This window comes from Emydura macquarii, unplaced genomic scaffold, assembly GCF_026122565.2.
Source record: "Emydura macquarii macquarii isolate MOO-44397 ecotype Brisbane River unplaced genomic scaffold, CSIRO-AGI_Emac_v2 contig_3305, whole genome shotgun sequence".
In the NCBI taxonomy this organism is placed as follows: Eukaryota; Metazoa; Chordata; order Testudines; family Chelidae; genus Emydura; species Emydura macquarii.
Genome location: NW_027133442.1, coordinates 3,462,453 through 3,489,137, shown reverse-complemented (window position 1 = coordinate 3,489,137; position 26,685 = coordinate 3,462,453). Strand labels below are relative to the sequence as shown.

Sequence of the window (26,685 nt, the reverse complement as noted above, 5' to 3'; positions counted from 1 at the left end):
GGCCAGTGACTAATTATGTATGAAAAGTAGAACAGCTTCAGCAGGAGAGAGAGTCAGCACCCCAATGGTGTGGGCAGGCTCTCACGGGGGGAGGGGGTGAGAGGCCTCTGTTCCAGTCCCTTGTCTGTAGCAGGCAGTGGGGGATTGAACTGGGGTTTCCCACATCCCAGGAGAGTTAAAAAGGAGCCCCACTGCCCCAGCTCAGTTGTGGATCTGGTGCTCCTTTGCTTTTGTCAAAATCCCCGAAGCGGAAACAAAAAATTGCAAATCGGGTCGATGCGAAATGTTCCGTGTGGACATGACTGAAACCTTTCCATTTTCCACTTTGGTCAAAGCTATTGGAGTGGATTGGGGAATAGTCTTGGCTTGGCCAAAGCTGCATTTTTCAGCTAATAACTATTTGCTGGCAAAATTTTGCCTAGCTCTGGAGAGAATGCCACTGCTTCCACTGCCCGGGAAATGGAGCACCTGAATGTAGAACAGCCCAGCATGGCCCAGTCACACCCTCGGGCAGGAGGGGAAGCCAGGGCAGGCCAGCTGTAGAGACATTGAACGGAGCCCAGCCACCTCTCCCCACTCCTGGGATGTAGGCAGAGCTGGTACAGTGTACGCTCCCCCATCCCTCCATCTGACCCCTGGGAAACCAGATCTGAATAAACAGCTTAAGTGGTGAGGGGATAAAGACAAGCCTGTATGCCAGCCCAGTCCCGAGCATGCCCTCTCAAATTGCAGTGGTAGAAGCCTTACAGTCAGCTGGTCGTCACGCAGATTGCTGGGACCTGGGCCTCAGTTCCATGAACTGCACCTGCACCAGACTGGTTCCTTCAATATAATCATCCCATTTCTACCACATCTGAGAGCTCTGTCTAAATGCCTGTCTTGGAGAATCAGTAACTGCGGGCAAAGAGGGAAAGGAAAGCCAAGGAAAGAGAGGGGCCTCTGTGTACTCAGACGCTGACCTGGAGGACTCGGGCTGGGAATGGGGGGATAAACATTCACCTTGTAGTCGCTTGGGTCAGTTCTAACCTGAGTCAGGAGTGACCCATAGCTGATGGGTGCTTGGAGACCTTTGTGACGTGCGCTGGGGTCTCAGTCCAGTTCCAGTGGGCAGAGCTCCAGATTGCCACTGTCAGTGTTGGCTGCCGAGAGGCTAAAAAGTGACTGTCTCGCAGACCGGCTTGCTCTAGAGGTGAGTCAGGGTGTGTGACATTGGTCAGGTACGGTGGGGAGGTTTCCTTGCTGTCCATGTTATGTCTGTTCCGTGGACGACCAAGGACTCCAGCGCCGCCTGTCCAGCACCAGAGGTGATTATTCCATGCCCTGAGCGAAGTGCTTTGGATAGGCTCCGGCTAGGAGTTAGCAGGCTCTGGGGGGGGCAGGCTGCATAGCTGGATGCATCTAACAGTTGCCTTGAAAAGCACAGCCTGAGCTGCCACTTTTACTGAGCTCCGAGGGCAGGAACCAGAAGTAGTGCAGGGCCCCGTCTGCCCCCTCACCCAGCTCCATTCCAGCTGGATGCAGACCATCCGCTTCCTGGTCCAAAATGGAGCAGCTGGACTTCATCCTGCCCTGGTGTGAGAGTGAGGCAGCAGGGCATGGAGCAAAGGGAGAATGGCAGCATGCAAACTCCCCCACAGCTGTGTGCGTTCGCGTCCAGGCTTTGCCCCAGGTTGGCACTGTGGCAACAGGCGCTGCTTGCAGCTGTGATTACATCCAAACAAAACCCATTCTCTCAAATAACCACCCCTGCTGTCACTCTGCCAGCGTCCTGCTAACAGAGCTGTGCCCGCCTGTCCCCGGGCCTGGCTCCATCAGTTCCATCCAGCATGAGCACCCTGAGCTTCAGCACCTGCTTTGCCTTCCTTTCTTGGCCTTGCTCCTGGCTGGATTATGGTCGTTGTTCACAAGGTCTTTCTACCTCTCCCCGTGGCTGGCCCCTTCTCCCCGCGACACACAGGGCCCATCCTGCACGCTCTGAATTCATGCTTAGCCCTGGCCTGCCAGGGTGAGATGTCTGGGACACGTCACAGGGGAGGGCTTGCTGTGTCCCTTCCTCTCCCTTGGCTACAGGGAGTTGTGTGGATTTCTGGTTTCCTTTCCCTGCTCTGCTCCAGTTACTGGCTTACTAAGTCTATGGCAGATGTCTGTTGGCACATCCCAAAGCAGGTAGCTGCCCTGCCACCTTCCCAAGAGTCCCGCTCCCTCCTGCAGTTTCCATTGTGCCCATTCAGGACCAGGATTCTGCTCACTCCCTCAAGGTGAGGCCTCTCTGGGGAGGTTTGCCTTATCGCCTCCGTTTTTTGTCTGTGTTGCGGCTTAATATTTCCTCTCTGTCTGTCTGCCAGCATTGCTGGTTCCTGTATGGGCTTCTCCAATTCACCTGGCCCTTCTGGCTCCATCTGATCTGATGTCACTCATCCCAGAAGCCCTGGAAACCAGAACCTCTGTTATTTCTTTGGGGCATTTCTGCTCTCCTCGTTGGGGAAGGATTGTGCAGTGGCGAGAGCAGCACTCTGGGAGTCAGCTGTTCGGGGGCAAGTCACGTTAGTATTTACTCTGTGCTGCAAAGTCAAGCCAGTGCTGCTGTCCTACGTCGCTGGGTCTCCGGGAAGCACTTTGAGACCCTCAGCTGGAAGGATGCAGTTGTCTTCTTCTTTTGCATCTCCTCTCTTGTGCTGGACCTTGACCCTGGGGTCCTTCTTAGTTCTGGTGTGTGCTCTTCTCCTCTGGGCCGAGGATCTTGCCTGGAGGCTATCGAAGGGAATGAGGGATAGGCTGATCAGTAGCACTTTCACAGCCTAGCAGGGTGAGCTGCAAAGGGAAACTTTGGCCTTTTCTGCTTCTTTGACCAAGCCAGGAAGCTGGAAAGGGGCTTGTGGGGTCAAAGGGCTTTTCTGTCTGTGTTTGCAGCTGTGTGGCCTGGAAAAACAGAGCTGCCGCAGGAGCCCAGAGAGCCAGATGGGTGCTGCTTGTGGCACCATTTCACTCCTGAGACTAATTATACACCTGCGAGAAAGGGTATCTGCACCCTCCCTCCGTGGATGGCATGAAAGCTAGCCTAAAGAGAGGTCTCCTGCAGCACCTGGGGGCTGTCTGCATTCAGACTTTCACTGCAGTGACACAGGTGTGAATGAAACCTCCCGGAATGACAAGTTTGCACATGGATGCTCTTACTGTGGAAGGAAAGCGGCCAGTGTTCATTCGTACAGACTTGGGGTAACGTTCTCAAAGCCACCAAGTCTGTACAAACGGGCAGGGTCTGCGGGCTAGAACCTGGGTCTGCAGAACCTGGGTCAGCTGATGTTGCCACAGCGCCCCAGGAGGCCATGCAGAGCCACAGCCAGGGAGGACTGTGGGAAGTAGGTGCTGCAGGAAGTACCGCCCAAAGAGCCGGCGTGACAGTACCCTGAGGCCCTCTGATTGGCCAACGGCCCTATTTAATCCCAGGGGTTGCCTTCGGAAATTATCCGGGCAACCATATAGACTCTGGCCTGCTGTAACTTCAGACTTCGCCTCGTTGCCTGATCTCCCATCCCAACCTGACTCTTGCTTACTGAACCTAGCTCTTGCGATTCCTCCGACTCCTGCTCAGCGACTCCCAGCTGTGACTGCTAGGCCAGACCCTTTACGCCCGGGTCCCTGACACAAACTGATGTCAGTCACGTTTCGTTCCCAAACAAGCCTTATCCACAGGAGAAAGTTGCACTGATTTAAACCAGTTTAGCTAAACCAGTGCAAAAGGCTGTGTAGACATTCCTATTTCAGTTGGTTTGGTTTATCTTAAATCTGATGAGGAGTCAGTTTAAATTAAACATCAATAAACCACTCTAATGCTCACATGAGAGCAAGCCATGAAATCGCTTGTAAGTGAAACCACTGCCCCGCTCTCCCAGAGATAAAGCCCCTGAGTTGCGCACACAGGCTACATCTACATGATGACCTAGAGTTGTGATTGCCCACCTCGTGCACACAGATTGCACTAGTGCTCATCGACCTAGTGCAAGTATAAACAGCTGTGTAGCCAGAGTAGTACAGGTAGCAGCACGAGCATACACCCGCTGCTTTTAGGTGGTTTGTACTCAGCCCGGCTGAGCCAGGCCACCACTGCTCCTGGATGTCTGATTTTGCTTGCGCTAGCTTGCTGATAGCTGGGGAATTGCACTGCTAGCTCACAGTGTGGACAGAGCCAGAGACCGGCACCAAAGTAATTAGAGGTGTGAGGTGAAGCCCACTGAGTTATTGCTGTTCCAGTTTGTGTGTAGACAAGGCCTCTGCTAAATCAGGACAAGACTGTGTGCAGACTACGTGTGTGGCTAAAAAGAGAACTCCTCCCAGGCCTCTGGGTTTCTCTGAACCAAGCATTGAAAACCCTACTATCGTTCCCTTCGACGCTTGCCAGGGCAACTGGTGTGGAGTTTCTCCCCAGTAAACTCCTCTCTGCTCCAAATATGGTGGTCTAAGCCTTCCCCTTGCGGGGCTGCACCCCAGCCTGGACGACACTCAGTTTTCACATGGGTTTAACTATTTTGGGCAGGGGGGTGAGTTCACACTGATGTGGTTCAAGCAATACGGCCACCTAGGATGGGTGCAGCTGCATCAGTGTAAAGGACAAAGACTGGGTGGAGCTGAGCCCTTAGATTCCAGCAGCAGCCTCTCCTGTGCCACTGCTGCTCCAGGAAGGAGCAAGCAGCACTGCTTTAACTGAAACTGGTTTTAAAGCCGAAGCCCCTGTGTAGACGCTCTGATTTCAGTTTTAGAGTGGCTTATTTCAGGGTAGTTTAAACTGTAGTCGGTAAGGAATGCACTTATGCTATATGGTTAGTGGAGTCAGAGCGTCCATACAAGGGTTTGCAGCGGGTTAACTAAACTGGTGTCAGAACAGCCCTGCTGTTAAACCTGGGCAAGTGGGTGAGCAGAGCAGGCCTTAGTTACGGTGGGCCAGATCCCGAGCCCACTGAAGTTAGGGGGGGTCTTTCCACTGACTTCAGTGAGCTTTGGCTCAAGCCCTATGCCCATAATCAGGGATCATTAGTGACCTGACAGCTCCTCAACGAGAAGAGGGTTCTGCTTCCCGAGCTGGAAGTGGATAGACGCCACAGGGCCTCAGAGCTCTTCTGCCTCTCCTAGCAGGAGCCAGGGGACAGGGATGCTCCTGTGTGTTTGAATGGCACATCCCAGTCACAATGCAAGCGATCAGCTTTGCAGAGAGGTTCTTTGACACATTCTGTGGATTAATATGATTTTAAAACTAATTAAAAGGGTATTACCAGCCCAAGGGATCGGAGTTTGGACAGGCGTGTATTAGAGCTGCTAATGCCATGCGTAAAGTCCCTACAGCTGCACTAATCCATTTGCTTTTCCAGCAGAAGTGAAGCAGGTTGCAGCTAATCTTGCTGGTTGGGGAGTTTTTATCAGAAGGGGACCTGTATCATATTTGATGGGTGGGACCTGACTCAGATCAGTTCTGTAAAATTTAATAGGTTGAGCTGGGCAGATAATTTGATTTTGCTTCTTCCGTCATCTTTGTGCTTCCCACCAGTCCGAAGGGAACCTCTTTGGGTTGGGGAGAGTTGTGGGGCGTTTGCTAACATAGACCAGAAAGACTGCTCTGCAGTGGCTGGGCAGCCAGAGAAAGGAATCTGAGCAAACTCCCCGTGTACAGAATGCCCCAGGGTGGCTCAGACCCTGCCTGCTACGTGGGAGAAAAGGGCACGAGCCAGCCAATGTCACTAGCTGTCGGGCAGTGGGTGAACTAGAGGATGCAGAGAGGGGAAAGAGCCTTTCGTGGTCATTGAGCTACACCCAGACATTACAGTGCAGAGCGCTGGTACAAAGCCTGTGGGTAGATAGAGGTTTACTCTTCGCCACAGGCATTTCTGTCGCAGTTAGATGCTTCACATCAGGTATTTTACAGTTGCTTCTAAAACATCAGCCGCTGGGCTGGGTGTGAAAATGTGCTGCTGTGCTCTATTCCTCATGCCCTGCCAAAGCAGCACGCCCGAGCCCCTGGCACTCACCAGGCTCTGGCACCTGGCTTTCTTGAGCGGAGTCTCAAATACTAAAGGAGACTGATGCTGTCAAGGCTTTGATTGGAATAGCAAGGAACTCTAGTCATGGGTAGCTGGCGTCAGACACCACCAGCAAAGTGAGATCGCCCGTCAGCCATTCCACTGTTTCCTTTGTGACCTCTTCCTCTTGTGCTGTGCTAGAGGTGCCTTCTCCTGCCCCCAGCCTCTCCTGACCTAGAGAAATATTGTCTTGCCTCAAGGATCTCCTCCCGGCCTCCATAGCTCTGCGGGTTAGACGGTTCCCACTCCTTCCCAGCATACAGCCCTTTTGTGGTCTCTGGTGTCACCTCCCCCTCCGCACCGAGACCTTCTCCTGTCAGCTTCTCTTCACCTTCACCCCCACTCTCCTGGCGTCTTTCAGCCCCATGGGGACTTCTCCCTGGCCACCCTCTGCTGTGGTGACCAAGTCAGCTCTTCGCCTCAGCACGGCTCTGCTCGATTGAAAATCTCCAGGGCCACAGGGCTTTCCAGGCTCAAACCCTGCCTCATCTCCTCACACTCCCTCTTTGACTGAGATCTTCCTGCCGCTTGCCAACCTGTGCACACCACAGCCTCAGTTCCATCTCCGCCGACATCCTCCTCCTGCCCCACTCCCTGTCTCCTGACTGTTGCAGCTCCTTTCTCTGTGGCAGTTGCCCCTGTTCTTGCAGGCCATCCTGTGGGGGACCCCATCACCTCCAGCTGGCTCCCCTTTCAGGGCTCAGTTCAAAATCACCCTTGTTTTCACATTCCTCCTGGACTTGCTCCAAAGGACTGTACAGGCCTGGTCTACACGAGGAAAACACGCCTGCTTTTAAACACCTTAGCTCATCTGTCTTGCTATGAAAATGGGTTAGTACCTGGCTAAGAGAGCAATGTCCCAGGGGTCTCCCAAACTCAGTGTCCCTTGCAGTGCTTCCAGGTGCGTTTGATCATCCGAGTTAAAAGTGGAGGAGAAGCATGTGGGGCCCTCTCACCTTTCAACTTCTCAGGTAAGAAAGTTTCCTGCTTCCCAATAGGATCTTTTGGCCTTCAGCAGAACACCCAGGATTGGGCATCCTGGCCATCCTGCAGTCAAGCTGTTGACCTGAAGAGCTGCAGAGCTGAGTGGAAATGCTCACCCTAACCCTGGGACAAGAGAGTCAGGAGATCGGGAAGCAGAATTTGCAGCTCCAGTATCAGATCCAAGATGACTGAGGTCAAAATGGCCAAAGCCTGGCCAGGGTTACTGACCACGTCTGGACTTCACCCTGACTGACTTTCCAAAAACCTTCTGAGTCAACAAAGATGGTCCCATTTACAGGCTGGGGTGCAGTACTTCAGAAAGCAGTCAGAAGAGCTTACAGGTCACGATGGACCTGTCTAGACATGAACTCCTAGTGCGATGCAAGGGCTGTGAGGACTAATGCAGTCCTTGGACTCTGGATGGATAAGCTGAGGAGTATCAAATAGGAGTAAGAAGGTGGCATTAATAATCTTTGTAGGTGGCATTACTGAGGCCACTGCTGGACAGGGCCAGTTCCAGTGTTCACATTTCAAAGAGGATGCTGACAAATTGGAAAGAGTTCAGGAAAGAACCACAAGAACGCTTTGAGATCTGGAAAACTTGCCTTACAGTGAGACTGAAGAGGCTCGGTGTATTTGGCTTTTTAAAGAGAAGGTGGAGTGGTGATTTGATGGCATTCTGTGAGTAGCTACGTGGGGAAGACGTTTCTGGTAGCAGAGGAAGGCATAACAGGACTGAATGGTAGGAAGTTGAAGCTAAATATATACAGACTAGAAATTAGGTGCGGATTTTGAAGTGAGGGTAATTAACCATTGGAACAATTTACCTAGAGCTGGTGGATTCTCCATTGCCTGGGAATCTTAAAATCAAAACTAGTTCTCTTCCTAAAAGACATGTCGTAGCGCAACCAGATGACATGGGCTTGATGCAAAAATTTACTGGCTTAGATGATCACAATGGTCCCTTCTGGCCTTGGAATCTATGAACAATTCAGTCCAGGGATCAAGTCTCTTTTTAACCTTCTCTTTGATGAACTAAATAAATTGAGTTTCTTCAGTCTCTCCCTGAAAGGCAGGTTTTCCAAACCTCAATTCATTCTGGTGCCTTTTTTCAGAACACTCTCCAGTTGTTCACAGTTGGTTTGAAGTGTGAACACTGCAGCTGGATACGGTATCTAAAAATGATCTCCCCAGGGCCGTCCACAGAGGTAATGTCACCTCCTTCCTGTTACCCAACATTTCCCAGCTTGTACATCCAAGGATCATGTTAGTCCCCTTAGCCACAGCACTGCACTGGGAGCACATATTCAGTTGGTTTCCACCATGACCCCGACGTCCTTTTCAGTTGCTGCTTTCTAGGATATGGTCCAACGTCCTTTAATTGTGACCTACACTCTGGGTTCCTAGATGTAAGACCTTGCATTTGGCTATGTTGAAATACGTTTGATTATGTCCAGCTCAGTAAGTGATACAGGTCTCCATGTTTCAGTGATGAGTCCCCATCATTATTTCCACCCCCATCCCACCAACCGTGGGCCACGTGCAAACTTTATCACCAAAGATTTTATATTTTTTTCCAGATCATTGATAAAACTATTAAATAGCGTTGGGCTGAGAACCGATCTCTGAGACTCTGCTAACTTTTCCCCTCTCCCCCCCACTAGCTGATAATTCCCTATTAACCTGTCAAAGTTTGAGTCAGCCAGTTTCGAATCTGTTTAATTGGTGGTACATCAATTCTCTCCGGTGTTAGTTTGTTAATCAGAATGTGATGTGGTAGGAAGGCATATCCTTTACAGAGCACAGTTACCTTTTTAGACCAGACCTGTCATTTTCTCCAGAAAAGTTGATTGTAAATTGTGCTCACAGTGTCTGCCAAGACGTTGTCTTTCCCCGGCAGATGAGTCATTGGCGCAATCCAAGGTGGATGCTGTGCTCCCAGAATGGGAAAACTCCCTGACGCAGCTGGCTAGAACAAATCCCTCCTTGGCCGTATGTCACTGGGGCTGTCTGTCAAAGCATGGATGGGTTTGGATGTGATCAGAGAGAGAGAGAGCCTTGCAAGCCAGACAAATAGCACACAGATGTGGAACCTCATCCACTGCAAAGCTCACTAACCTGGAAGGGGTGGAGATCTAGGTGCGTCACTATCTGCGACTGCCTTTGCAGATGGGCAGGGAAGCCCCTGGCAGGCGTGTTCCTCATTTGCCTTTTGCAATAAAGCACCCTCAGCGCCCGAAGACATTTCGGGGCGATTTGTCCACAGCTAGCCCTACAGAGGCTCGGCTATAGCCTGGCGAAAGGTGCTGCTCAGTTGCACCAGTAAAGAACCGGTCGTGGCCCAAAAGCTTTTGCAGCTTTGGAGTCCCAGGGCTCCAGTGACCCCATCTTGTGTGAGGATGAAAATGAACTAGACCTTGTTCCAGTGCTTGGAACTTTCTGTACAGTGTGTGAACGCAAGCGTTCCAGAGGTCCGGGGTCTGGAAACAGAGTTGGATGCGTTGCAGTGCTCATGGGTGTGAGGGGAATCTCTCATGCCCAACAAGATTAAGGTGATAATAAAACCCTTGTTCACTGCGTTACAACATTAAACACACTGGCGCAAGTTTGTGTTTAGTTTTTGCTGGCAATTACCATTGCAACAACCAACCTTTAGCACCTTGTATTAAATACACACAAGAAAAAACAGTCACAGGATTTGAAAACTAAAGTTACGTAAGGACTTCATTGTCGCAATTTCCATGATTCCCTTTCCCTTCAGTTGTCTGGAGATTTTTATAGGAAACCTCCCCTGCAGGCCTCAAAGATGGCGTTAACTGTCCTTTGTGGGGAAAAAGAAAAAGTTTGTGGAGAAGTTCATTTTTGCCACTGTGGATGTTTTTGAAGTTCAATCCTGTTTGCTTTAAGGCAAAAGAAAATGCACACAAGGACATAGCAAGGAATAACAAAAATAGCACAAGCATTGTCCGTGTGCTGGTCTTTCTCGCTTGCTAGCTAGCCAGGGAATTACAGGTCTCTCTGGGCTGCTGTCTGTCCAGAGATGGAGCTTTGCAAGGGTGCACAGTCATGCTTTCGTTGGTCCTTGTTGCTCCGAGTTAGCTCAGCAGATCTCTCTTCAGGGCATTTCTGATTCCTTCTCCTGGACTCAGGTCAGGTGACTCTGATGGCAAAGTCCCTGACGCTGGGGGAGGGACAGGAGCTGTTTGTGGGGCTCAGCGGGCGTGGGGGGAGGTAGCAGCTCCAGCTGAGCTAGTTGCATGAGTGTGATGAACAGAATCTGGCCTGTCAGGGGGCTTGCCCATCTGGGTGTGTGCTCGAGGGCTGGGATTCCCGAACTGTGCTGTCTCAAATGTCTCCTGGTGGGCTGCCAGGTGATCCATGCCGATCCAGAGGGGCGGCTCTGAGGGGACTGTCACTTACAAATGGCTGGAGAGCACCACGCCAGGTCACGGTCCTGAGTGAGAAATGCCTCCCTGTGCTGGCATCCTCCCCATGGGGATTGTGTTGATATCACATCATGTCCCATACGCTGCCCTGTCTCCTGGGCCCCCCTTTCTAGCCGTGTGTGCACGCTGAGGGGATGCGAGGAGCCAGACAGTGCAGTCTGTACTTCTGGGGTGTCCTCTGGGCTTTGATCAGAAAATGCCACCCCGCTGCTAACCAATGCGGGGGGACAGGGGGGTTAGCCCAGATGGTCAGAAAAGCTGGAAGATGCCTCTGTCATGTGCCTTTGCTCAATGCTCATTGGTAGGGGTGGGGTGGCTCTGATGGGGATGGAGGGGGATTGTTTAGGCTGAAGCTAGGTGTTCGAGAGATTTCCGAGTAGACTAGAATAGTCTTCCAAGGGAAGTGATGGAAACTGCCCTTCTCAGTGTCCCTCAGGGAGTGATCTGTCTCTGGTCTCTGGGAGGGCATCACACGGGACCTATCGCCCGTCTCTAACATCAGTGAGTCACCTGGTGTTACACTGGCATGTTTAGCGCATCGAATGCATGTCTCCCATCCTGTGCTAGCAGCCTGTCCCTCCATGCCTCTCCTCTTGTTGCAGGGTTCAAAGAGAGTCCTGAGATCCAATGAATACGTCCTTCCACCTGGAGGCCTGATGGACACTGACCTGGAACTGACTTTTTCTTTACAGGTAACGAGCGCCTTGCTATCCCAAATGCAGCGCATGCAGCCTCAGCAGGATCTGACGCTGCTGGTACCACCCTGTTTCTCCTGCCCAACCAGCCATGCTTTTAAGAATTCAGGGAGCCCTGAGCTGAAGTGGGTGGTCCTGGCTGTGGGGGGCTTTGACCCCTGCGGGATGCACGTGTGATATTGGGAACACGTGTTCAGGATCCTGGGCTAACTGCAGCTCCGTGCCACACGCCAGCAGCTGTGGGCGTAGCGAGGCTGGGCGTCTCGCCCGTATGTGCCGAAGCAGCGCAGGCCACGTGGCAGGCAGGCCTGGTGGGGGGAGAGGATGCGGAGGATGAAGGAGGTATGCATGGGCCTGTGGGAGGGAACAAGGTGCCGCGGGACTCAGGAGGGCCACGGTTGGGAGGTTGGGTGGTTCACCGGCTGCATGTTGGGCTCTGGGACTTTTTCTTTACAGGTAACACTGGGCCTGGCCTACGTAGCTCTCCTGTGCTGGCATGTCTGTGTGTTTCCCTCCTCCACAGTATCCCCATTTCCTAAAGCGAGATGGCAACAAGCTGCAGATTATGCTGCAGAGAAGGAAGAGGTACAAGAACCGCACCATCCTGGGCTACAAGACTCTGGCGGTGGGAATCATCAACATGGCAGAGGTAAGCGGCGCTGGGAGGGGCGCGGAGAGCTGGCCCAATGCCAGTGATGGGGCGGGAGCTGGGCAGCAGGCTGACCTCAGGTTGCTGCGCTGAGCGGCTGGGCAGAGAGTGCGGGGCGCTCCTCGGGGAGCTGCTGGCTACGTGCTGGGCAGCCAGCACCGCCTCGGGAGCTGCTGCACTGGGCTCGGTCTTTGCTCACCCAGGTGATGCAGCACCCCACGGATGGAGGGCAGCTTCTGGGCCTCCACAGCAATATGAAGGACGTGAGCATCCGAGTTGCCGAAATCAGCATCTGCTCCCTGTCCAGCCAGCCCATTGACCATGAAGATGGGAGCGTCCCCTCTGGCCCCAAAATCAAAGCCTCGGGTGCGTATTGCTCAGCCGAGACGAGACACTAGCACTCGCTCCCCCACTCACGTTTCGGTGTCCACAGGCTCCCCCATGCTCCGGGGCAGGGAGGTGGGGGATGCCCCATGTCCTTGGTCTGCTTCTGAGCAAGTCGTGTTCCCGTAGTGTGGGGCGGGGGGCCTTGCTCGGGCATGGCATCTGCGTTTCCTGCTTCCAGATCGCTCTCCGGACATGGATAACTACTCTGAAGAGGAGGACGACAGCTTCTCCTCAGAGCAGGAGGCCAGTGACGATGCTGTGCACGGCCAGGTAAGGGCGGCGTCGCCCTGCTGCTGAGAATCTCTCGGCTTCCTGTCCTCAGGGAGAGGTGTTGCTTTCAAAGCCACAGGGTAGGAGGAATGGACTGGTGCAGCAGGTATCCCTTGGCCCGGACCCTGTCCTGTCCTGGGGATGAATGTCTGCCTGAGCTGCAGGGGAGCAGAGAACAGGGGCCGCAGGGCATTGGCTAGCCACGGATGCCCTAGTGACGTCTCGGGGAAGACTGGAACTCTCTGGGTCACAGGGCTGCTCTGAGCAGACATCCTGTGTCATCGATCCATTGTTCCCCAGGCCAGGAGGGACCATTGTGATCATCTAGTCTCATCTCCGGCACGACACGGGCCAGAGAACCTCCCTGAACACATACTGCTTTGAACTAAAGCCGCATTTTTAGAAAAACATCCAAGCTGGATTTAAACATTGCCAGTGATGGAGAATTCACCCTAATCCTTGGTAAATTGTTCCAGCGCTTAACTACTCTCGCTCTTCAACATTTGCACCATATTTCCCATCTGAATGTATCTAGCTTCAGTTTCCAGCCCTTGGATCTTGTTAGACTTTTCTCGACTAGATGGAAGAGCCCGTTATCAGACATTGGGCTCCCATGTAGGTACTTTCAGACTGTCATCAAGTCAGCCCTTAACCTTCTCCTTGTTAAGCTAAATAGCTGGAGCCTTTGAGTCTATCACTGTGAGGCATGTTTTCCAGTCCTGTGTTGTTGTCATGGTTCTTCTTGGACCCATCTCCAATTTATCAACGTCCTTCCTGAGTTGTGAGCACCAGAAGGGACACGGTACCCAGCCTTGGTCTCACCAGTGCCAGACACAGAGCTGGAGGCCTGGCCTGCGCTGGTAGAGTTGGGCTGACGTGAGGCAGCTCACATTGACCTAACTCTATCAGTGTCTACACTAAGATGTGTCGTCGTCGTCGTCCGTCCTCATCCCATCTACCCCCCCCGCCGTGTAGCTCGCCCCCTACGCCGATGAATAACTCCACCCCCGCGAGAGGCGCAGCGCTTACGTTGCCGTGGTTAGGTCGACGCAGCTTCAGCGTAGACACCACATTACTTCCGTCGACTGGCGCTGCCTTTCTGAACTTGTCCCATGCTGCCCCCTGCTGGCAGCTCAGTCAGGACAAGCGCTGCCGGTGAGGATGCGTCCTGCCGACACCAGAGCACAGTGTAGACGTGTAAAACCGATTCAGTTATTGCGGTGGCCGCGTGTCGACGTAACTTAGGTTGACTTGATTTTGTAGTGTAGACTTGCCCAAAGTCACCTCCGAGCTCCTGCTCCCAGCGTCCCATTGCTGCATCCCGAGATGGCGTCAACCCTTTGGCTGCAGAGTAGCATTGGGAGCTCGAGCTCAGCTGAGCATTCGCTACGACCCCCAACTGTGACAGGCCAGAGGTGTGGCTCCAGAGAGTCCGTGGGGAGCTGCTGTTTGTGACACCCAGGCTTCCTGCCGCGAAAGGAACATGGTTCCCCTTGAGCGGCCCCCCACAGGGTCTCCGCCCTCTGCTCACGTACCCCCTCTAGGGAGGCCCAGGTCGCCTTTCTCATGGGTCTGACAGCTCCGCAATGAGGTGACCCCAGCGGGCTGCACGCCGGCTTGCTGCCTTATTCCTGAACCACTCAGGCACCTCAGCCTGTCAGCTCCGTGAGGCGGCCCGCTGGGTGCTGGACATGGGAGTCCCAGCACAGCGATCCCCCATGAAGTGGCAGGGGGGCTGCACAGGGCAGGCTGCCGGGGGTGTGGGCGTCAGCTTACGGTCAGGGAGTGAAAGGGGGAGCAGTCAGCGAGCGCTGATGAGCTGGGAGATAACAGCTCTGGGCAGCTGCCAGGCGTCATGTCAGAGGGCCCAGAGCTGGCTTCCAGCTGGGGCTACACAAGCCCCCGCACTCTGTGTCCCTCTCACGCGCTGCCGTCTCTTTCCGTTTAGGATCTGTACGATGAAGAGGATGAAGTGAGGAAGCCTAAGAAAGCCCGGAGGAAAATGATCAGAACCACGTCCATGACCAGAGTAATGTCAGCATTTAATGTGTTACCGCCGCGGTTCTGGGACTTGGGCGCGGCCCGACCCCAGCCAGAGGCGCTGTAAGCTCTGGCTGGGGCGGAGCGCCCACGTTGTCTGCCTGCGCCGCTGGAGAGAGCGGGGCAGGGGCTGTGCCCTCCGCAAGAGAACCCCTCCCTTTCCAGAAGGGGGCAGGGGCGCAGCCTGCTGTGATCTCTGGCTGGCTGAGCTGGGCAGGCTGCTGGAAGCTGCGTGCAGCTCAGGACCTCCCCGGTGCCTGGCTGTGACTGTCCCTGGGGTCCGGAGACTCAGCCCTCTCTTCCCTGCTGCCTGGCAGACCCTGCACTGGCTTGGGAAGACTTGTGCGAGGTGTGTCGTGTGGGCCATCTCTGGGAGGGCAGCTGTGTCACCTGCACGCGCCTCCCTGGCTCGCGAGCAGGCAGAGGGACTGCAGCTTTTCCAGCCTCCCATGGCACTGTCATGTTGAGCGCTTCACATCTCCCCTCACCCGCCCCTGGGAGGCAGGGCCGGGCGGTTACCCCATCGTTCGGGTAGGGTGAGGCTAGCGCCCAGGCCGTCTGGCAGAGCAGAGACGATTGTTATTCCTGTTCTTACTACCGAAAGCAAAGGCAGTCGGGCTCCCTTTCCCCACGCCCGTGTTCTCTGGCAGCGGCCCAAAGCGCACGTACAAATACAGCGTCCATGCGTAGCACGGGGAGGAGTCTGCTCCGAGGTCTCCTGGGCCGACCTGACCCCGCTAAGAGCTCTGCCCTCGGGAGGGCTTTGGGGAGGCTGGGCTGTGGCTGGATGCGTGTGCTCAGGGGGGAGGAGGTCGGGGGCTGTGTTGTGGTAGAGTTTTCTACTTTTATTCCAACACCTCCACTAACAATGGCAAAGAGCACATAGCATCTGCCGGCCCACCTGCCTTGGGGACGCTTGCCCTGGCGTGGCTGTATTGCCGGCATCATGCTGGCACCACAGTCTGCCCTGGTGCAGTGTGGGCTGAGCCAGTACATCTCTAACGAACTCAGGGCATTACAGAAAGGCTGGGGGCTGGGGCTCTGGACATGGCCTGGGTGGGGTGGTGGCTGACAGGATGCTTTGCAGAGTCACTGGCCAGCTGCATTCCTAGCGTCCCCCGGACACTTTGGTTATACGCTGTATCCCTTTTCCCGCCCGTCTGTCTTTGTCTGTGTGAGCCCTTTGAGCTGGGCTGCGTCTTTCTCCGTGTTTAGCTAATGCGGTCGCTGCAGTTACAACAGCGCAGGAGCCCTGGTCCCAGCCCAGCTCAGCAGGCGGTAGAGCCATGAGTTCGGCACCAGACCCAGTCCAAGCAGAGGCAGCGGGACAGGAACGGCGCACTCGGCGTCTCATTGATTTTCCTCCCTCCTTTCATTCCAGCAACCAAACTTCAAGCAGAAATTCGTGGCTTTGCTGAAGAGATTTAAAGTGATGGATGAGGTGAGAAAAGGCGGGTCTGCCCCTGGCTGACACGTGGCATCAGCAGGACGAGTGCCTCAGGATCAGTCCCTGGGCTCTCCCCTGGCAAACCCCACGTACAGGTGGGTGAGAGCCCAGTGGCGTCCGTCAGGGACACACTGCCCGTCCCAGCGTGCCTGGAAAGCCCCTTCCTGCCCCGGGAGATGGGGGCAGCATGCGGACATGAGCCAGGAATGCCCGTGGATGGGCTGGCAGGCTCCGTGCAGCGTGACGGGAGGGCCCTTGTGGGCAACCTGCAAAAGCCAGCACATGGCATGGCAGAACATCTGGGTTTCCCACATTCCAGCCTGCTCAGGAACGCAGCCACGATGGCTGGTTCTTGCTCAGAGCTCCTGGGTCTTCCAAGGTCCAGAACCCAGCGTTTGGGTTTCACTGTGTCTGAGACCAAAGCTTGGGGGAAGTGGGGGCGTGACAATCTCAGCCCATTCGTCTGTGGTTTGGGAGAGCTCTGATGCCTCAGGGATGTGGGGCAGGAGTGTAACGTTTGACCAGGGGATAGGGCTGGACCCTGAGCGGTGCCTTTAGCTCTTCCCCTGGGACCCCTCCCTGGTTTGGCCAAGTTAGAAGACACAGAAATTTGCCAGTTGCACATGCTGAGGGTAACAGCCTACTGCTCTAGCTAATGGAGGTACTCCTTCAGCTCATGCAGCTGAGATCTATGCAGTAGCCCCGGAGGACTGGGGCTCGAGCCATAGCAGGGCCACTCCAGCTGCACAGGAGAGAATTTGAATTTTTCTTTTCAACACCTGTGTTGAAAGATGTCGAGGTTGCCAGGTCTGACGCACTGCAGGCCAGTGGCATACCGAGGCGGGTGGAGGGGGGCCATGCCCCTTGGTGCCGGGCTAGGGAGGGGCACCGGCCAGGCCCTCGGAGGAGGAGCCACCCCCTGTCGCAGGCAGCCAGGGCGTCCTCCTACCCCCTTCGCCCCTGCACCGGGTGCGAGGAGGGAGCTGTAGGGACCAGAGCCCATCACACTCCCTCCCCCCCCCCACTGACGGGCAGCCCCCACCATCCCCACAGTGGGGGAGACAGCAGGAAACGGGCCCACAGACACACATCCCCCGCGGGGCGCTGCCGATGGGGTGGCACCAATGTAAGTGTGGCCCCCAGGCACCGGAGACCCATGATACCCCACTGCTGCAGGCAGAAATGCAGCCCTGGGTCCAGAATGGAAGGTGCTGGGCCCGGCCCTGCCGCACGCACAGCGACTGCCCCCAGCGCTGCTCAGTGAGGGGGTGCCTCTGTCTGCAGCCCACGATTGCATTGCCCATTTTGCTGCCACGTCGCATTTCTGGCTGGTGCCTGGGCTGACAGCCACTGTCACCCCCGGGACTCTGCCTTTCCCACCATTGGTACCCCTGGTTCAGCTTCTCCAGAGGCAGCGCTAAGGTGGCAGCCGCAGGTGTTGTCTAACCCGGCTGGGAGCAGGCTGCCTGGCATGGTGGCCCCCATGTGGGAGGTCACTGGGGCTGCCCTCAGTGCTGGGGGTGAAGGGAAAGCACAAGGAGAAAGGCCAGTGTAAGCAAGAGCCTGAGGCTCTCAGCTGTGCTGCCTCCTCCATTGGTTCCTCCCATGTCTTATGTTCCAAAGCACATGCTTCAGGGTTCCAGCTGGCCAGCGGCAGGAGTCAGGAAGGGATCCTCCTCCCCGCCCCCAATATATTCTGGGGTGGTTGTTTTTTAATCTCCTTCCTCAGAAGCATCAGGGACATTGGACAGCTGGGGCCAGGGCTCTGGGATGTCACTGAGCATTCTCTCTTAGGTGCTGGGCTGGCTGGTTCTTGCTCACATGCTCAGAGCCAAACTGATGGCCAGAGGGGGTAGGAAGAAATATTCCCCCAGGTTGAATTGCCAGTGACCTTGGGGTTTTTTGCCTTCCTCTGTGGCGTGTAGGTGCAGGTCACTTGCAAGGATTATCTGGGTGTATCACTTAATCGTTTCCATGCCAGTGCGGGGGACTGGGGCACTGAGTCCCTCCTGTTCCCTGCCTGTGGCACGTGACAGTCTAGGCACCGGCAGGTATTGGCTGCCGCTGGTTGCTGTGATCTACGGGAGGTCAGGCTAGATGATCTGATGGGGCCTTCCGGCCTTACACTCTCTGCCTCTGTCGCTGATTTTGGGGTGTCTCAGCTCATTCTCCCCAGCTGGGGCAGGACACTGGGATGTCAAAGAAGGGAGACAAACGAGACCAGAACCACACATCAGATCATGCCAGGAGTCAGGCCGGGTCAATCAGCGGGGCAGAGGCACACAGTCCCGTTCCTGCTTCTGATGTACATACAGCCAGTGGGCCAGTCAGCTGCTCTGGGACTCAGCCAATAGGACTGCAGGGGGGAGTCTCACACTGGGGCAGGTAGGCAATCCTTAGCTGGCTGCCAGGTGGAGGGTAGGAGCCTAGCTGCGGACCCAGGTTTGAGACCTGTGGATCATGTCACAGCTGAGTCATTTCTGCCCACGGTACTAATCTGGCTAGGTCCCTGCAGATCATTTCTCTGTCCTCACTGGTGGTCACAGCTCCTGCATTTAGTGTCACCTGCAAATGCCACTGACGTGCTGTTTGCCACACACTGCCTGGTTACAGGCGGAAATGCGAGAGCAGCCTGGACCAATAAAAGATGCCTGTCTAGACTTCTCCCCAGAGCCCATTCACAGCCCTAGGTCAGCATCCTTTGCTTAGGGGTGTAGCCAGCGTCTGAACCTGGCAAGTGTCAGCGTGAAGGTTCCACGCAGAGACACAGCTGAAGTTGGCGTGGGAATGTGCCATCCTGGGTTGAGCTTAGTTCCCGACATTAGATTACGTGGGGTTGAGCAGGTGCCAGGTAGGGTCTTTGGCGGGTGTTGTGCGCGTGATATCGAAGGTATGTGAGGAGAAGTATTTTCTGCCAGGTCAGAGGCTCTCGGTGTCCCTGGGCAGCCTCGGCCTGCTGTCCTTAGTGCAGAGGGAGTGTTGGAACTGATGCGTCTAGGGCCAATTGTACGGGTGAGGAGCTAGCCAGCCTCGGCTGCAGTGAGGGATAGAAGGGCTTATCGCACTGTTTTAATGGGAGAGATGGAGAACTTCTCAGATACCGCCACAACCCCTTTGTGAAGCCACTCCAGATTTGGTTTGGTGGCATGACTGTAGGCATGGGATTTCCCTTCTGCTGGCTAGCCTTGGGAGATTCCCTTGGCGTCTCTGATCAGTAATGATACAGCTGGAGAGTCGCAGGAAGACAGACCAGTGTGTCTGCATTGAAAATCCCTTTATTAGGGTGGGTCCCCGATGGCTTTATCCTTTCCCAGAGGCTTCGCCAGCGGCTTTCTGAGCCCAGCAGAGAGGCGTCAGTTTGGTAGAGTCTGCTACGCCCTGGTGGACAGTGAATTTGGAGTTGTCGGAGAAGGTGTGTTCCAGGCTGTGCTTTGGTTTGACGGCAGGTTTTGGAGACTCAGGTGTGAGGAAGTTGCGGTTCCTCGGTGGTTGAAGGTCTCTGCCATGTTTGTTCAGGTTGTGTGAGGAGCCTATTGGGGGAGGTGATCACTCAGACACGAACTCCCAAGATCATTTCTGCTGAAGCCAGCCTCTCCCTGGCTCTTTGCCTGCCTCGCAGCAGACTTCTTCAGGCCTGTCAGTGGGCTGCGAGTGTCAGTTTGGTGGCTTTGTCGCTTGAACAGGGCTGGAGTTAGAGACGTGGGGCCCTCCACCACTTGGATTCTTTCACTGGGGAAAAGTTAGTCCTACCTTCAGAGGCACAGCTCATATGTTCCCTTCTGACTGGGGGTTTTATGGCCACCCCAAGGGTTGAGGGGCCATCTGCTGTCCCTTTCGAGGGCTGGATTTGGCTTCTGTCTTTGGATTTGGCTTCTGTATTTGGCTTCTGTCATACTTCTGTCTGGGAGACACAAGGCAGGGTTTGCAGGACAAAGGGGTTACGTCTCCACTGAGGAGCTTCGCAGCGTGCTCATCCCATGTCTGTGTCACTAGGGACAGGAGAGCAGCCGGCAGAGACGATGGGGTGGGTGCAGAGCAGCACGTCATTTCCCTGAGCGTGCGGGGAGGTGTCCACGTTAGGAGAACTGCGCCTGGCAGGATGCACGGGGATTGATTTCATTCCCAGCTGGATGAAGCTTGGGAAATAGCAGCATGGCCAGGTCCCTGCTGCTGCTGCACTTGGCAGTGAGATCCCAGGTCTGCTTCTCCTGGGGCAGCTCCGTCCTTGCTGTCCTCCAGCCTGCTCCATGAGGACAGGTAGGCCCTGGTTTGGTGAGGGCTTGGAGATGTGTCCCCTGAATGCCCCTGCAGGCCCAGGACAGGCCTTAGCATAGAGCGTGCCCTGCCTACGTCAGGGGAGAGAAGACAGGTGCCTGGGCAAGGCTGGGACAGATCAGAGTTGAGAGCCCACGCTAGGTGAGCGCAACTCCTCTTCTTCCTGCTGACACATCTGTGGGAGCTGCTCACTCCAGAGAGCCCCCGGCGCCAAACCAAGCACAGCGGGGGGCTTGGGAGGCTGCTGTTACCTGTGGGCTTCTTCCGCAGGTTCTGGATTCTGACCCGGTGGATCAGACCCGGGAAGTGGAGGAGGACCTGGGTTTGCTGTACGACAGCTTGGAGGAATGCAACAATAGTGACAGCGGCCCAGAGCTGGAGGATAATGAGAGCGTGCACAGCACCCCCAAGCCCACCCTGAGGTGAGAGGTTTTTAAGCTGAGGCTTGACAAAGCCCTGGCTGGGATGATATAGCTGAGGTTAGTCCTGCTTTGAGCAGGGGGTTGGACTAGATGACCTCCTGAGGTCCCTTCCAACTCTAATCTTCTATGATTCTATGAGAGCTGACAAGAGAAGCACAGACCCATCACACGCCTGGCGCCAGCTCGCCTCACTGCAGCACGCTGTGTGCCCCAGATCCAGGCACAGGAGTGGCTAGTCCCCAAGGTCAGATACGCTCTCCCCTGCCCCAGCCTAGAGCCCCAGGCTCACCTCTCCTTTCACCCAGCACTCCTGGATTCCTTGCCGCCGCGCTGCCGCGTCATGGGCGATTGCGTCCCCAGTGGCCCATCTCCCGGCTCCCCACGCTAACGTGCTCCGCGACGAGGGCTGATAACTTGCAGCTGACCTTGGACTTGGCAGGTGGCTGGGGAGAGCTGGTGACACGCGGAGCAGCCACGCACTTGGATACAAGCCGCACTTTGCTCACTTGCTGCCGGATGGGATGGGAAAAGGGGCTTAGGCCCCAATCCCCAGCCCTGTCTTCCCCCTTCCCAGGGCTGTTCCCTGTGGGAGACACACAGTCTGTGTCACTGCACCTGGATACGAGGCTCCCAGCCCGGCACACAGACGCACGCTAGGACAGCGGTGCGCATGTGGCAGCTCAAGTGTGAACTCAGGGCTAGCGACATCCTCCCCGCTCCTGGGAGCGTGCAGGGGGGGCAGTGCAGACAGACTGCAGCGAGCTGTGTGTGTACAAATGGGCCTCCTTCTACTGCAGTGGTTGTGTAATCTGCTGCACCAGCCCATGGGGGCACCGTGCCGTGACCCCCCCGGGGCTCTGCGCAGGACAGGCTCAGGGCTGGAGGCCTCCTCAGTCACAGAAAAGTCCAGTCCTCCGCTGACCCCTGCTAAGTGCCAGCCTTGCTTCAGGGCAGTGCGTTCCCAGGCTAGCTGGCTCTTGTGTGAACAGGCATTGCCTTGTGTCCCTTTCAGATTAGCTCCTGTCAGCACCAGTGACTCTCCCCTTTCTCTGCCGTGCTCAGCAGCACTTGGCCTAGCTCCTCTATTCCAGTCGCTCGTCGGGTGCCTCTGTCACGCCTCCTGCACTCTGTGCCGTCCGCAACTCTGCGAGGTCCCCCAGGCTGTGGCTGCCCATCTCTGAGTCGCTCTGCAGCTGCGCACACGGTTCTAAGGCAGAGCAACTCATTGAGACGGGACGGGCAGGTTTCATCGACTCTCACGTTCCAGGGCCAGAAGGGATCCTGGGCATCTCCTAGTCTGACCTCCCGGCCAGCCCAGGCCAGAGACCTGCCCCTAAATCATTCCCAGAGCAGAGCTTTCAGAGCAACAGCCAGTCTTGATTTAAAAATTGCCAGAATCCATCCCAACCCTGGGTAAGTCGTGCCAATGGTTAATGACTCTCTGTCAAAAATTGACGCCTTCTTTCCAGTCTAAATTTGTCCAGCTTCAGCTTCCCGCCCTGGGATGGCGTTAGACCGTTCTCTGCCAGCTGGAGAGGCAGAGGCGGGCCGAGCTAGGGCCCTGGTGACTCCGTGTCTGTCTCATCTCACCCTCTGTCTATCTCCCTGTGCATCTGTCTGTTTCTCCTGCAGGCGTTTCTTTGAGGGCGTCTCTCACTCGGGTTCCCAGACTGAGATCGGCAGTCTGCACGGCCAGAAAGGGCAGGGACAGGAGTCAGGCAGCCCTGTGAGTCACATCCCCATTCCTCAGCCTGCCCCCTCTGGCTGCCTGGGATGTCCCGCTGGGAGCCAGGCCTCCCGGGAAGGTGCCTGTCCCCTGCTGGGGGCTCACCGCACTGTTTCCTTCTCCGTTTCTCTCTTTCCTTGGCACGAGTGGCTCCTTTCCCAGCACCGGCAGAGGGGTAGGAGCACTCCCTGGCCAGGGGAGCTACCCTGCACTGTCAGGGGGAGGATTGGCGGGAGCTCGGGGTGCAGGCTCCCCCATACTCATTGTCCCCAGAGGCAGCCAGACACACATGCAGCTGCCCTGTGCTGGAGGCCATGCGGGGGGCTGCAGGCTGGGCTGCCCCAGCCCCGCCCTGGGGTGCTCGGGTCTAGACTCTTGTTCCCCTCCCCAGGGACACGTGGAGAAGCGAAGGCCCGGAGCGCCGCGGGCCCCAGAGGAAGCGGGCACGGAGGTAGCGGCAGTGGTGAGTCTCTGCCTGCTGTCAGGCCGGCAGGCGGCTGGCCCCCACGGGATGCAGGACTTATGAGGAGAGGCTGAGGGAACTGGGCTTGTTTAGTCTGCAGAAGAGAAGAGTGAGGGGGGATTTGATAGCGGCCTTTAACTACCTGAAAGGGGGTTCCAGGGAGGAGGGGGCTAGGCTGTTCTCGGTGGTGGCAGATGACAGAACAAGGAGCAACGGTCTCAAGTTGCAGGGCGGGAGGTCTAGGTTGGACATTAGGAAAAAGTTTTTTACTAGGAGGGTGGTGAAGCACTGGAATGGGTTACCTAGGGAGGTGGTGGAATCTCCATCCTCAGAGGTTTTTAAGCTGAGGCTTGACAAAGCCCTGGTTGGGATGATTTGGCTGAGGTTAGTCCTGCTTTGAGCAGGGGTTTGGACTAGATGACCTCCTGAGGTCCCTTCCAACTCTAATATTCTATGATTCTATGATTCTATGGCCCACATCTCTGGCCTGCTGAGGCTTTGGGGGTGCCCAGCACCACCGCATCCAGGCACCAGAGCAGCAAGCTGGCCCCAGGCAGCTCCATTTCTCCAGCCTCCCCTGGAAAAATGCTGCCAGCCTGGGGGAGGGGCAGGCGTGGGCTGGGAGCTGAGGAAAGATGGCCCAGGGGGTTAGGGCACTTGGCAGATCTTTGCCACAGGCTCCCGGTGGGCCCTGGGCTGGTCCCCATCTGTGCAGGGGGGAGGACAGCCATGCCCTGCCCCATGGCCATGTGAGGGGAAACACGGGGACAGGGCCAAAGAAGTACTGTAGCTAGACAGTGGGAGGTAGGTAGGAGGCCTCCTTTCTCAGTGCGGCTGGCCGAGGGCTCCCGTCAGCCCCTGCGGAGGGGTCCCGGCGCCCGGGCGGCTCCCGTGTCCAGTGACTCTCTGTGCCTCCCCTCAGGTGCTGCAGTCGGAGGAGCCCTCCCCACGCCCCGGGGCAGCAGAGGCAGCTGGGAGGGAGAGCAGCGTGGACAGGCTGGCCCAGCTGAGCAGCTCCGGCAAGCCCGAGCCCCCAAGCGCTGTGTCGCCCAGGTAAGGGGACCTGCACGGGTAGGCCAGTTATGCGGGGCTCAGGGCTGGGATGGGCAGAGCACGGCATGGGCTGCCAGGCAGCTCCTTGGCAATGAAAAGGCTGTCCGGTCCAGGGGCATGTCGGGGGTTCTGCCTGGCTCGGGGGCAGCCAGCCCCTGCATGCCTGTTGCGGTGGCAGTTCTGGGGACCTGGCTGCCCCAAACGCCGAGGCCGCTGCAGCGTGACCTTGAATTCTTGGAACATCTCATCCTGCAGCAAAGCTGAGAGCAGACAGGGGTGGCGGCCCCGCAGCACCTCTATGAAGGACCGGCAGAACTCAAAGGCGCAGAGTGACCGGGCCAGCAGCCTGGACAGCGAGAGCTCACCGGACTCGCGGCTCAGTGCCCAGGTCAGGCTGCTGCAGTGGGACAGTGCGTGTGGGAAGGCATGGTGGGGAGGTGTGGCTGGACCCCATCTGCTTGCAGGAGAGGCAGCGGGTGGCCTGGTTTTCTGCCTGTAGGACCCTCGCCCCTGTGGGTGGAGAGGCCTTGGAGCACGAGAGTGGGAGACTAGGGGATCCCTGCAGCATTTGATCCTACCTGCTTGTGCTCTCTTAGGTGGCCCGGAAATCCATTTATGATCAGCTGAACCAGATCCTGATCTCAGATGAGCAGCTTCCTGAGAGCATCGTCCTGGTGAATATCGCCGAGTGGCAAGGACAGGTGAGGAGGGACGGGAGCTGGAGCACGGCCTTGGGAGGGGGCAGCCTGGTGGGAGAAGGCAGCCCCAGGAAACAGGGGGTCCATATATCAAGACGTGGGGAATAGCTTCAGTGCCTTAGGAGTGGTGTGATAAGTGACCAGGACAGGAGGCAAATCATGTCGGCATATTGAGAACAAAGGAAATCTACCCATGGGACAGGCCCATTCCCCGAGGGGGATGGCAGAGCTGTCGCTGATGATGCAGAAAAGGCAGAAGTGTTTCAGTGTTAACTACTTCAGTGCTGGATTTGAAAAAGAACCAGGCTGCTGTACTTGTATCACATGTGCAGGATGAACGGACAAAGATGCTAAACAACGTCAACCAAGGAGAAATGGATTTAAAGCAGCAGGCCTGAATCCCTTGTATCCAAGAACGCTAAAAGAGTTGGCCGAGGAGATCTCTGACGTTAATTTTGAATAAATCTTGGAATCTCAAGGAAATTCCAGAAGCCTGGAAAAGTGCCAGTATTCAAGCAGGGTGTGCAAGCAGGGTGAGCTGGCTAACTGTGGGCCGGTTAGCCCCACGTCAGTGCCACGCAATATAGTGGAACGGCTGATGTGCAATTCAGTTATAATGAAGGACAGGAGTATAGTGAATGCTGGCCAACAGGTCTTGTCAAACAACCCAGAGTTCAGTCTTTGATGAGATTACAGGTGTGGGTGATGCAGGTAACTGCATAGATGTAACAGGCGGAGACTTTTATAAGGTGTTTGACTCAGCTCCACGTAATGCTCCAGTTAAAATCTAGCACTGTGCACTGCCACAGAGCCCACGTTCAATGGAATGAGAACTTGCTGACCAACAGATCTCGAAAGCAGTCTTCAGCGGGCGTTTCTAGTGGGGCTCCTCAGGGATCAGTAACACTGAACGTTCTCAGCAGTGAACGAAGGAAAAACAGGGTTACTTACCAGTAACTGTTGTTCTTCGAGATGTGTTGCTCATATCCATTCCATTTAGGTGAGTGCGCGCCCCGTGCACGAGCCTGCGGAAAACTTTTCTGCCCTAGCAACCCAGCGGTCGGTCTCGGCGCCCCCTGGAGTGGCGCGCGTATAGCGCGGTATATAGGACGCCACCGACCGCGCGGGTCCCCAGTCCCTTCTTTCTGCCGACTCCGACAGCGGGGACGGAGGGTGGGTTTGGAATGGATATGAGCAACACATCTCGAAGAACAACAGTTACTGGTAAGTAACCCTGTTTTCTCTCTTCGAGAGTTGCTCATATGCATTCCATGTAGGTGATTACATAGCCATACCTTTGGCGGCGGGAAGGAGTCAGTGGCGTGAAGCCCTTCTCAGCACGGCTCTGCCAACTGCTGCATCCTCTCTTGCTTGTTGCACGATGGCATAATGAGATGTGAAGGTATGGACCGATGACCAGGTTGCAGCTCTGCAGATATCCTGTAGGGGCACTCGTTCCAGGAAAGCCGCCGAGGTGGCTTGGGCCCTGGTAGAGTGCGCTGTAATCGGTCCCGGGAGTGGTACCTTCGCCATCTCGTAACAGGTGCGGATGCAGGTGGTGATCCAGGAGGAGATGCACTGGGTGGAGACAGGTGAGCCTTTCATGCGGTCCGCCACTGCGACGAAGAGCTGCGTGGACTTCCGGAACGGCTTAGTCCGGTCTATATAGAAGGCTAAGGCTCGCCTGACATCCAGTGAGTGCCATCTCCGCTCCTCCTCCGATCCGTGTGGTTTGGGAAAGAACACGGGGAGGAAAATATCCTGATTATAATGAAACTGGGACACCACCTTAGGGAGGAAGGCCGGGTGGGGTCTCAGTCGCACTTTATCTTTGAAAAATACTGTGTAAGGAGGGTCTGAGGTTAGGGCTCTTAGCTCGGAGACCCTCCTAGCCGATGTAATGGCTACGAGGAAGGCTACCTTCCATGATAGGACTAGAAGAGGGCATGTAGCCATAGGCTCAAAGGGGGGACCTGTGAGGATAGTGAGAACTAGGTTTAAGTCCCAGAGAGGCAGGGGATCACGAACTTGTGGGAAAAGCCTCTCTATTCCCTTGAGAAAC

The 26,685-nt window shown here is 55.8% G+C and overlaps 1 protein-coding gene across 2 annotated transcripts in view; it reads left to right on the top strand.

The window, feature by feature from the left end:
- Positions 1 to 26,685, top strand: part of LOC137143237 (phosphofurin acidic cluster sorting protein 2-like) — a 130,022-nt gene that overhangs the window by 88,871 nt on the left and 14,466 nt on the right. For both annotated transcript variants that reach the window (XM_067532911.1, XM_067532913.1), the window contains exons 3-14: positions 11,101 to 11,190; positions 11,717 to 11,842; positions 12,046 to 12,208; positions 12,408 to 12,499; positions 14,448 to 14,528; positions 15,921 to 15,980; positions 20,532 to 20,683; positions 22,316 to 22,409; positions 22,801 to 22,872; positions 23,795 to 23,925; positions 24,181 to 24,313; positions 24,522 to 24,626. In XM_067532911.1, the coding sequence (XP_067389012.1) occupies positions 11,101 to 11,190; positions 11,717 to 11,842; positions 12,046 to 12,208; positions 12,408 to 12,499; positions 14,448 to 14,528; positions 15,921 to 15,980; positions 20,532 to 20,683; positions 22,316 to 22,409; positions 22,801 to 22,872; positions 23,795 to 23,925; positions 24,181 to 24,313; positions 24,522 to 24,626 (1,299 nt within the window). The remainder of the gene's footprint in view (positions 1 to 11,100; positions 11,191 to 11,716; positions 11,843 to 12,045; positions 12,209 to 12,407; positions 12,500 to 14,447; positions 14,529 to 15,920; positions 15,981 to 20,531; positions 20,684 to 22,315; positions 22,410 to 22,800; positions 22,873 to 23,794; positions 23,926 to 24,180; positions 24,314 to 24,521; positions 24,627 to 26,685) is intronic.